Genomic DNA, 11,088 nt, shown 5'->3' with positions numbered 1-11,088 from the left:
CAAGCTGACCAATGAAAGCCGTTTACAAACACTACATGTGCCACCAGCCAATGAAACGGCTGCCTGGCAGATCCGGGTGCTCATGCTACCTTCAGGTGACAACAGAAATATTTGTATTTCCAAAGACGTAAACGAATATAACACACATGAAACATAATAGAATGGTCTTTGTTTTATTGTTGTGTATCTGTTGTTTTTGTTGTTATTGACGAGTTGTATTATCAAAATAAAACAGAAATTAATTCAGGCTCAACATGTGTGGCAGTTCTTGCTCTATATATTTGTATTTACATACAAATAATGCAAATATGTGCAAACATATCAAACTAATTACGTTACGTATTAAACATAAATGAACACGAACAAGCTACGAGGCGTTTACAGACGTATTCTCTATTTTATACGGCCAGATATGTACAGCATTACCTGGTTTTCTCAGTGGAGCACACACGTTTACGACGGGGCCCTGAACGCAACATTTCACACACCGCTGGATAATTTGCAACGAGCCGTGCGCGAGAGGAGAGAGGAGGAGAAAGAGAAGAAGAAGAGAGGAGGAGGAGAAGAAGAAGAGAGGAGGAGGAGGAGGAGGAGGAGGAGAAGAAGAAGAAGAAGAAGAATAAAAAGAGGGGGGGAATCATCCACATCGCTGAAGCAAAGCAGAGCAGACATCCACCGGGAAATCTTTCTCTCTTTCTCTTTAAATAACACGTCACATCATGGAGCAGAAACAAGTCATCAACTTCGGCGCAGGACCTGCAAAACTCCCGCCATCCGTAAGTTTAGACGCACACTTGTGTAACGTTTGTGTAACGTTAATAACGTGGGAACAAAAAAAACGAGCTCACGTGCAAACGTTTTAAAACTCCGTCGGCACTACTTTCTCTTGATAACGACAGGGACTCGCGCGCAGTTAGAGGTGGCTGGCGGCTCGCGCTCCCCGGCGGAGGCTGCAAACTGCGGGCCGAGTTGCGTCATCCTCACGCGGGGGAGTAAAACACCGGCTCCTTTTCGTGCTTCGCTGGCAGCGGCGGAGGCGGCGCAGATGGCAGTGAGTGATCTGTCATCAGAGAGCCTCATCACGCCCGTCAGACTATTTGCGCGTTTTTTTTTTTTACGGTAAAACAAACACCGAGATAAAAGAAAGAAAGAAGCAGCGTCATCTTAAAAAGTGGTAATTTTTTTTTAGGTTTTGATTATCCCAATAAACCATTTGTTATTTTTGCTAAATATTTAATAAAAACATACATTTATTTTTGAAAGTAGTAAGTTGAATAATGTGGATATCATAAGTTAAAGGTAAATATTACAACAGTTCCACTACTTTTAAGTTCAGAAAATTACAACACAAGTTGCGATATCAAAAAATATTATCATTATTTTTGTCATCACTTACAATGACCCTTGAAAGAAATGGGAACATGATTACTATAATAATAATAATAATAATAATAAACATAATTAATAACCTGGTAAAAACAATAACATGTGACTAACCGACCTCTATTTGGCGTTTAAAGTCTTTTTAAGAAATACCTAAAGCAGGGTTCTCACAGTCATGGAGTTTTAAAATGTTTATTTCCAGGCCTGGAAAAGTCCTTGAAAAAAATTAAGTACCAAAAGTTTTGTAAAAGTCATGTAAATGTGTTATATTCATGTGTTCATGACGTTCATTTACGCTGAGTTTGAAATAATAATATGCTTTTAAAAGAAAGACGCTCAAAATATAAGCAGGCATACATACAGGCATCTATATCAGTCAAACAGGCCATAAGACAGGGGATGCTTTAGGGGCGGGGCTTTCTGTGATTGGCAGGTCGTCGCTGCTACCAGAGACGTATACGGCGTCTCTACGTCGTTCCTCTGCATTCCAAATATGGTAACTTCCGTTTACTGATTGCAAAAAAAAACAACATGGCGACGACCGTAATCCAAGATGTTGTCGCCATCTTGGCTTCAAAACGTCAGTCCACAAACCACGATGCCTACACCCACTTCTTTTGATCTTCATTTTGGGGGAGGGGCTTTAATGGGAGGCCTGAAGGGGCGGGCTGCCAGTGTTGATGACTTGGCAACCTTTTTTATCAGATTTAGCAACTTTTAAAGCTAGCGCTGCTAGCTGTGTTAGCTTTTAAAGCTAACGCTGCAAGCTGCTTTCATTGGGAAAGTGTCGGCAACACTGTGCTGTGTTTTTTCGGTTGGATAATAAAATTATATTAACTCCCGTACTCCTGCTAGTTACTCAAGATTACCAACCCTGCCTTCTTAACATGTGGTGCTTTTCTGTATTTCAGGTGCTGCTTCAAGCACAGAAGGAGTTCCTGAACTACGGCGGCCTCGGCATTAGCGTTCTCGGTGAGTGGAGCCGCATCACGAGACGAAACCGCCGTCTTTCTCACGGTCAATGCATGCAAACAATTAAAGGATGCGTTCACAATGTTTTCAAGTCTCACTATTAAAGGCCCCATCTGTTATTCCAAAGTTCATCCGGAGCTATAATGAGGCTTCCGCTATCTGAAGCAAATAAATTCAGTAGGAATCTCCCAAAGTTGCAATGTTTTTAGGGTATCAGGATATCTTCATGCTGTGTTTTCTGATTCTGTTCCAACCAGAGATGAGTCACCGATCAGCGGACTTCAACAAAATCATGAACAAAACGGAGAGTCTGATGAGAGAGTTGCTGTAAGTGCTGCTCTTTGTCGTTTCACGTGGCTCCTCCTCTTCCTCCTCCTCCTCCTCCTCTTCCTCTGCCCTCCCTCCACCATCGCGGTGCTTTCAAGACAGCGGGAAACTTGCATAAACACCCGAGTATGCAAACTAAAACTTGATTGACGGGACCAGCAGGATTATGGCAATAATTGCGCATTCCTTTTGAATCCCTTCACCTCCAACTGCTTGTTAGGCTGCCGGTGGCCCGATGCCAAAGAGCTCCAGGGTTGGGCCATGCGTTTGTAAGTGAGCTTGACGCTGACTGCTATAAATCATCGAAAACGCAAGACGGAGGCCACATGCAGGCAATTTTAATCAACTTTTTTTAACCAATAGAACACCAACCTATTTTTAGGCCCTTTCCTCGAAAATGTCATCCCCAAACTAAAAAGGGTGTATCTCTGCAACCACTAGGGCTGTTTGAATAATGTTGGTGTTATAATAAAAGGTACACATGTGAGATGTTGTTCAGATGTGCAAATATCAGTCTATATGTTACTGGTTAAGAGTAAATGAAGATGACACACAGAAACAAGTGAAAAGGTTTCAGGTCCGCCTATAAAAAAATCACTTTCAGGATGACTATTTCTTTGAAATGATGCAGCTGTAAGGTCCAACTCTAACCCAAATCATAGCTCAATATGTGAACATTCTCAAACCCAAATCATAGTTCAATATGTGAACATTCTCTAACCTAAATCATAGCTCAATATGTGAACATTCTCTAACCTAAATCATAGCTCAATATGTGAACATTCTCTAACCCAAATCATAGCTCAATATGTGAACATTCTCTAACCCAAATCATAACACAATATGTGAACATTCTCTAACCCAAATCATACACAATATGTGAACATTCTCTAACCCAAATCATAGCTCAATATGTGAACATTCTCTAACCCAAGTCATTACACAATATGTGAACATTCTCTAACCAAAATCATAACTCAATATGTGAACATTCTCTAACCCAAATCATAACTCAATATGTGAACATTCTCTAACCCAAATCATAGCTCAATATGTGAACATTCTCTAACCCAAGTCATAACACAATATGTGAACATTCTCTAACCCAAATCATAACTCAATATGTGAACATTCTCTAACCCAAATCATAGCTCAATATGTGAACATTCTCTAACCCAAATCATAGCTCAATATGTGAACATTCTCTAACCCAAATCATAGCTCAATATTTGAACATTCTCTCTGCAAAGGTTGACTAAAAAGTGAAGCAGAACAAAGTTAGAGAGGGTTTAGAACAGAACATTCAGATGAGGTCTCCAAAAATTTGCATTGGGGCACATCTGTGAAATTTTAATTTTCTCATTTATCAAACCATATATTTCACTTGTATACCTTTTTCTCTCTTCACAGGAACATCCCCGACAACTACAAGGTGATGTTCCTGCAGGGCGGCGGGTCGGGACAGTTCAGCGCCGTCCCCCTCAACCTCATCGGCCTCAAAGAGGACCGGTGCGCCGATTACCTGGTGACCGGCACGTGGTCCGAAAAGGCCGCCCAAGAGGCGGGGAAGTACGGCAAAGTCAACATCGTCCACCCGAAGCTGGATCGCTACACGAGTAAGTCAAGGGTTGTGTTGATTTAAAAAAAAAGACTAATATCGGTCTTTTTATTCATTTATATAGACTTCTATACAACCAGAGGAGTTGCACCCTGGTGGTCAGGAGAGAGAATGCAGGTTTAACACATGAAGCATAGACTTCTATACAACCAGAGGAGTCGCCCCTGGTGGTCAGTAGAGAGAATGCAGCTTTAACACATGAAGCATAGACTTCTATACAACCAGAGGAGTCACCGCCTGGTGGTCAGGAGAGAGAATGCAGCTTTAACACATGAAGCATAGATTTCTATACAACCAGAGGAGTCGCCCCCTGGTGGTCAGGAGAGAGAATGCAGCTTTAACACATGAAGCATAGACTTCTATACAACCAGAGGAGTCACCGCCTGGTGGTCAGGAGAGAGAATGCAGCTTTAACACATGAAGCATAGACTTCTATACAACCAGAGGAGTCGCCCCCTGGTGGTCAGGAGAGAGAATGCAGCTTCAACACATGAAGCATAGACTTCTATACAACCAGAGGAGTCGCCCCCTGGTGGTCAGGAGAGAGAATGCAGCTTTAACACATGAAGCATAGACTTCTATACAACCAGACTTCTTTTTGCAAGCAGAAGAGTCGCCCTCTAATGGCCATTGGTAAGAATGCAGGGTTTACGACACCGCCGCCTGACCTGAACTCCTGGATGAACTGATTTAGATTTTGGTGGTCGAACGACACTGTGGCTTCTCCAAACAAATGTTTCAACAAATCAAATAAAATTATGATATAATTGATATAATTATGACATTTCGAAGGACTGGTAGCCAGGCGGTCACAGGGCCGACACGTCGAGACAGACGTTCACGCTCAAATTCACTCCCGCGAGCAATTCAGAGTCCTCGATTCACCAAATCTAAAATTTAACTAGCACACCAAAAGTAGAGCTGGCCGTGTGCCCAGACTGCTCCACAATACACAATGGAGCCGACTGCCAGTGAGAGACTCCGGTATGCGAGCAGCCTTTACCGCATGGCTGAGTCCGACTGAGGTTTTTAAGCAGAATTGTTGTTTGCCACAACGTTTGGAGGCTGCTTATTACAGTGCTTTTATGGAAATGTATGTTCTTCAAGCGGCCGTCACCAGAAAGAGGAGGCTGTTCATGTTTCTGAACATCTGGCCGTGCAGACAGAAAGTCAGCTGGCACATCTGGTTCTTTCCACTTTTTTTCCTGTGGTTTTTATTGCAGATCTGGGTTCTTTAGGGCCTGTTCTTTCCAAAAAGGTGTGTTATTAGTATGTGGGACCTTGGTAAGAGTCTGAAAGCACACATTTTGAACATGTCGGAAACCGCTCAAAGGGTTTTCGGCCAATCTTGCTTAGCTCATGCTGGTTATTCATAGTTAGTGAAGTTTTTTTTGAAAATATAAATTCTTGATATAAAATAATAAAGTAATATAACTAATTTGGGGTTCATTCGACTACTTGAACACGGTGAACCTGGAGAAGAAGACCCTTTATCGGGTTAAAAGGTTCCGTCTAGATTTTCAGAAGTGAACCAAAGACGGTGGTTTAACTGTTCTGCCGTCGTTCCCTCCAGAAATCCCCGACCCCAGCAGCTGGACCCTGACCCCCTCGGCCTCCTACGTGTACTACTGCTGCAACGAGACGGTCCACGGCGTGGAGTACGACTTCACGCCAGAAACCAACGGGGCGATCCTCGTCAGCGACATGTCCTCCAACTTCCTGTCCCGACCCGTGGACGTGTCAAAGGTGAGGACCGGAGGGATTCTTTCTTTTCTGGACTCCTGGTCTCTCCGCCCCTAAACTTCCATATCGACTGTTTGAACCGTCAGGAAAACCTTTTTATTATTCTATTATTATTAAGTCAAAATGGGGAATCTTAAAAACTAATGCATGAGATAAAATGGTTTAAGTTCTATTCAGATAAAATGGTTCTAATGAAATAAAATGGTTTAAGTTCTAATAAGATAAAATGGTTTAAGTTCTAATGAGATAAAATGGTTCTAATGAGATAAAATGGTTCTAATGAGATAAAATGGTTCTAATGAGATTAAATAGTTTATTAAGTTCTAATGAGATAAAATGGTTTATTAAGTTCTAATGAGATAAAATGGTTTATTAAGTTCTAATGAGATAAAATGGTTTATTAAGTTCTAATGAGATAAAATGGTTTAAGTTATAATCAGATAAAGTGGTTCTGATGAGATAAAATGGTTTATTAAGTTCTAATGAGATACATGGTTTATTAAGTTCTAATGAGATAAATGGTTTAGGTTCTATTGAGATAAAATGGTTCTAATGAGATAAAATGGTTCTTGTGGTTCTAATGCGATAAAATGGTTCTAATGAGATTAAATAGTTTTTTAAGTTCTAATGAGCTAAATGGTTTATTAAGCTTTAATGAGATAAAACACGGTAACGTGTCGTATTTCAACGCGTCCCCTTCGTGTAGTTCGGGCTGATCTTCGCCGGCGCGCAGAAGAACGTGGGCTGTGCCGGGGTGACCGTGGTCATCGTGCGAGAGGACCTGTTGGGCCGCGCTCTGAAGGCGTGTCCCATCGTCCTGGACTACAAGGTGCAGGCGGGGATGAACTCGCTCTACAACACGCCCCCGTGCTTCAGGTACCGGCTGCTCGCTGCGTTCTCTCATTCCTCAAGCAGCAGTTCACGTTTTAGGATTCTCCTAATGTTTGTCTGTCTTAAATATGAAGCTACAGCCAGCTGCTGGTTAGCTTAGCTTAGCATAAAGACTGGAAACAGGGGAAACGGCTAGCCTCGCTCAACCAAAGAAACCCGCAGGCTTTATCGTATGCTAAGCTAACCGGCTGCTACATGAGACGTATTCATTTTCTCATCCAACTCTACGCAAAAAAGCAAATATGAGTGTTTCCCAAAAATATTTATCTATATGTCTTTCAGGATATTTAAAAGCATTTCACAATCATTGTGTCAAAAATGGCTCGTAACTTTATTTTGCCGCTTCAGCATCTACATCATGGGTCTGGTCCTGGAGTGGATTAAGAACCAGGGCGGCAGCGTTGCCATGGAGACGCTCAACAAGCAGAAGTCCTCCATGATTTATGACCTCATCAACTCCTCCAACGGTTTCTATGAGTAAGTGGCGGAAAAAACGTCAGCAACGGATGTTGAAATGGGAAATTCAGTGAAGGTTAAAACCTTCTGGGGAAAGATTAAAAATGTTAAATCTCAAACCAATATTTCATGGGAAGACAATGAAATATTGCATCTGGTCTAACTCTTCCGCTGATGGTTCCCAGAAGGTCGGCTGAATAATGAAATGCACAAAACTGTTAAGCTAAGAAGGAAAACAATAAAAACATGACCACCATTTGGTTTCCGAAAAGAACAGAGCTCAAACTTTGAAGGTGCTAAATACAAACATTCAGAGCATTTCTATTGCCTCAACATTGTGACGGCTGAGCCAGCAGCTAGCGGCTAACGGCTAACGACGACAACAACCGGTGTTGAACAAAAAATGCTTGGAAAACCCACTTGTACTGTACCTTCAAAACAAAAGCTCTCCTTCACATCAAACATGTAAATGCATACGTAAGCCAACCAAAGCCCATGTAGTGTACAACGACGGTAACGATGAAAAACACAGATTTTTTAGTCGCGTCCCGCCGTGTCCGTCCGTCCAGGTGTCCCGTGGACGTGACTTGTCGGAGCCGCATGAACGTACCATTTCGCGTGGGGAAGAAAGACGGAGACGAAGCCTTGGAGAAGGAGTTTCTGGCCGGCGCGTCCAAACGGGGGATGATCTCGCTGAAAGGACACAGGTTAGTCCCACCTGCATGTAGACCCACTTCATTGGTCTCTAACTAGACAGAATTATCCAAGTTGGGTTCTGTGAGTGGACGTGAACGCCACGAGGGATTCGGCTGCTTGGAGTTGGACCCGTGCGGACCTCAAACGTGGCGGTTTGTCTCCCCCTGCAGGTCAGTTGGAGGAATTCGTGCATCTCTGTACAACGCCGTGACCATGGAGGACACTGAAGCCCTGGCCAGCTTTATGAAAGAGTTCATGAAAGAGCACCAATAAAACAGCCGTCAACACACATCAACCCTGGTTTACTAGAGATCCATGTTGGATCTGAAAGCTGCACCTTTTTTTTAGAAGCTCGTTTTGTAAAACTCCTTCATTGGCCAGAATAAGCTTTAACCACTACTGTTGTCTTAATTACATCTGTGTTTCATAGAAATGGTATTTTAATGTTGACTAACGGTGCTTTAATACGCAGACGGCAGGTGATGTTGTGACTTGCTCAAAACACATTTACATTCCAGTAAATCTAACTTGATCATATTTATATGTTGCAGCGTCATTTCTTGTCTTACGTGTCATTTTACTTTAAATTCGGGTAATCCAAATCCCCTATGAACACACATCGCCCTTCAGAGGGCAGAGAGGCAGCGTTACCCGAGCTGTGCGACGCCGGTCTGGTTTCCTTTTAATAATCACATTACAGGTATTGTTTAGAAAATGGACTAATATACCTTTTAAAGGGTTGGGTCACCAGAGGTATCTGTGATAGCCTTGCACACAGCTTTTGGTTTCGTTTGAGCAGCTTTTGAGATTTCTGCCTCAACCAAATACGATGGAAGTGAATGGAATTTAATGTGATTTTTGGCATCATTTCAAAATCTTTACTACTAATTAATCCATCCGCTGATCCTGTAATCTGGTCAAGAAGTGATCTCATTGATCGGTATCAAGCCATAAATCAACACTTATGTAAGGGGAGACTACAGATGAAAAGAGTAAAGAAATGGAATAGTAAATACTGTCGATTACTTGCATCAAAACAATCTTTTATTTTTTATATGTACAACTTTGTGTTAATATGCATCATCTTTATAAATATGTGCTAATTTGCAAACATTTCCAGTACAGAAATCGAAACACTCGACAAAGCCAGGATCAACAGTCTTGTTTGATTTTGTTGACGTGAAAAACTTTGTCTGTAAAAATCCTTGACTCTAATATATATAAATATTGTATTTTTTTATTTCATGAATCAGAAAATATAGCCAAAAAGCCATGTTTTTACTATTAATTAAAAACCTTCAGAATCTAGAGAGGAATAAAACTGGGAAGCTTTTGATGTAAGAGCTGCTGAAGAAGAGATTTATTAATCTGTCTGAGGAAAAAACTCATTTATATTAAAACAACCTTGAAAGATTTGTTTTGTAAAATAACACACATGTTGAAAGACACTACAGGTGAATAGCGTATAATAGATATCACCATGAAACCTCTCCAGTTGATTACTCGCATTAAGATAATATTATTTTTTTATTGTACATTTTCTGAAATGTCATGTTAAAATATGTAAAATCATGAGTTTGGGAGGAAATCTACGGACGCAAATGAACCAAGTAGTAAAAATATACATGTCAATGTATATTTAGGATGTTTTCCTTCCATTACATCCAGAGCAGGAACAACATGTTTTTCTTGCTTTAATGGGTCAAAGCCGTCGAAGCGGAAGCCTCTGTGTGCTTTGTCCGTTCCACTAAAAGGTGCAATCCGCCTCATGCACGTGAGCACATTGGGTCTTTGGTCCCGTCTCCACCTGTTGGTCATTACTCATCATAATGATGCGGCCGAGTTGCAGTCTAATGATACTAATCGTGCTTCTAATCGCTTCTTCGACGCTGATTGGAAGGGCGTTCGATGTCAGGTGAGTTAGCCGTCAGTGTTAACTCCCACTCCATGTTTACCGCTCATGGTTGGTTTAACAAGAAGTCAGCGAGAACCGGGACCGGAACCAAAATGCTACAATGCATCATTTTAACCACCCTTGGTCCAAATGAACCCAACTTCACCCCCTTAGATGATCTCAGCAGCAGAGACTCTGACCTCCCTCAAGGAAAGGTAAACAAATTAGAAAGGCATTACCGAGATCAATGACGTATCCCGTCGTTACGGGCTGCTAAGAATACAAAATAACTATCATGTAAATGTGTTGTCTGCGTGAATTAATTGTATTCTATTAAAAGATTAAAATTATGTGACCGCTTATATTTGACACCTTCCTCATTCCTTTCATCATCATCCATTAACTTAACTACTAGTGGCCTCAAAGATGCCTTTCATAAGATAGTTTAAAGATCTATTAAAAGAACCAAAAACAGTCGATTTGAACTTGTTAAACGTTCATAGACAGCACAAGCGTGTCCTTGCTGGTGGTAGAAGGAACCATAACTGATGTAATGAGCCATTCGCAGTTTTTCGCATGTTTGGATTGTCCGGAAGTGACCTTGTAACATGTTTTTCCTCTCGGAAGAGTTATTGGGGTTTGTATAGGTGTGTGTATATTTAAAATACATGCATGTACTTATCCGTTGAAACTACATGGATAGACTGTAGCAGGCATTCATCTTAACAATTATTTTAAAAAAAAAGAAACCCAGGTTATCAAGATTTACATACAAGGCAGAAAAAGTAAGAAAATTAAAAAATAAACGTTCTTCCTGCAAATGACCACTAGGTGGAAGTGTTTATCAAGAAACGTTTGTCTGCAAACCGTGTTGGACCCACTTATCTCAGAGTGATTTAGCTCACCCCATTGAGTCAGACTTCATTGTCATAAAATGTTGATTAAATCATGTTGCCAACGCATATAGATAATTTATAATGATAGTGTTCCATTATAGATCATGAGGTTATTAATACACATGAACAATGAAGAGAAGATGTAGTGAAACAAGTAGTCACTGCTAATGGCTCAATTGAGAAAGGGAAAATGTATTGTACTGTTAACACAC

At 41.2% G+C, this 11,088-nt stretch overlaps 1 protein-coding gene across 1 annotated transcript; it reads left to right on the top strand.

Annotated features, from left to right (window-relative positions):
• The first annotated feature begins 533 nt into the window (after positions 1 to 533).
• psat1 (phosphoserine aminotransferase 1) lies at positions 534 to 8,608 on the top strand. Its single transcript, XM_079222418.1, has 9 exons — positions 534 to 776; positions 2,295 to 2,355; positions 2,613 to 2,682; positions 4,093 to 4,298; positions 5,874 to 6,046; positions 6,750 to 6,919; positions 7,283 to 7,411; positions 7,960 to 8,097; positions 8,257 to 8,608. Exons 1-9 carry the CDS (start codon positions 720 to 722, stop codon positions 8,357 to 8,359), a joined length of 1,107 nt encoding a protein of 368 aa, XP_079078544.1. The 5' UTR covers positions 534 to 719; the 3' UTR covers positions 8,360 to 8,608.
• Positions 8,609 to 11,088: the final 2,480 nt, after the last annotated feature.

This window comes from Taurulus bubalis (genome assembly GCF_910589615.1).
Source record: "Taurulus bubalis genome assembly, chromosome: 8".
NCBI classification, from domain to species: Eukaryota; Metazoa; Chordata; class Actinopteri; order Perciformes; family Cottidae; genus Taurulus; species Taurulus bubalis.
The sequence above is the reverse complement of the archived record's forward strand: the minus strand, read 5'-3'. Positions and strand labels throughout refer to the sequence as shown.

Excerpts from the sequence above, each read along its gene's own strand:
- psat1 (XM_079222418.1), top strand. The coding sequence starts at position 720 with ATGGAGCAGAAACAAGTCATCAACTTCGGCGCAGGACCTGCAAAACTC. Across the intron at positions 777-2,294 it reads CTGCAAAACTCCCGCCATCC|GTGCTGCTTCAAGCACAGAA; the intron begins GTAAGTTTAGAC and ends TCTGTATTTCAG. Across the intron at positions 4,299-5,873 it reads GAAGCTGGATCGCTACACGA|AAATCCCCGACCCCAGCAGC; the intron begins GTAAGTCAAGGG and ends CGTTCCCTCCAG.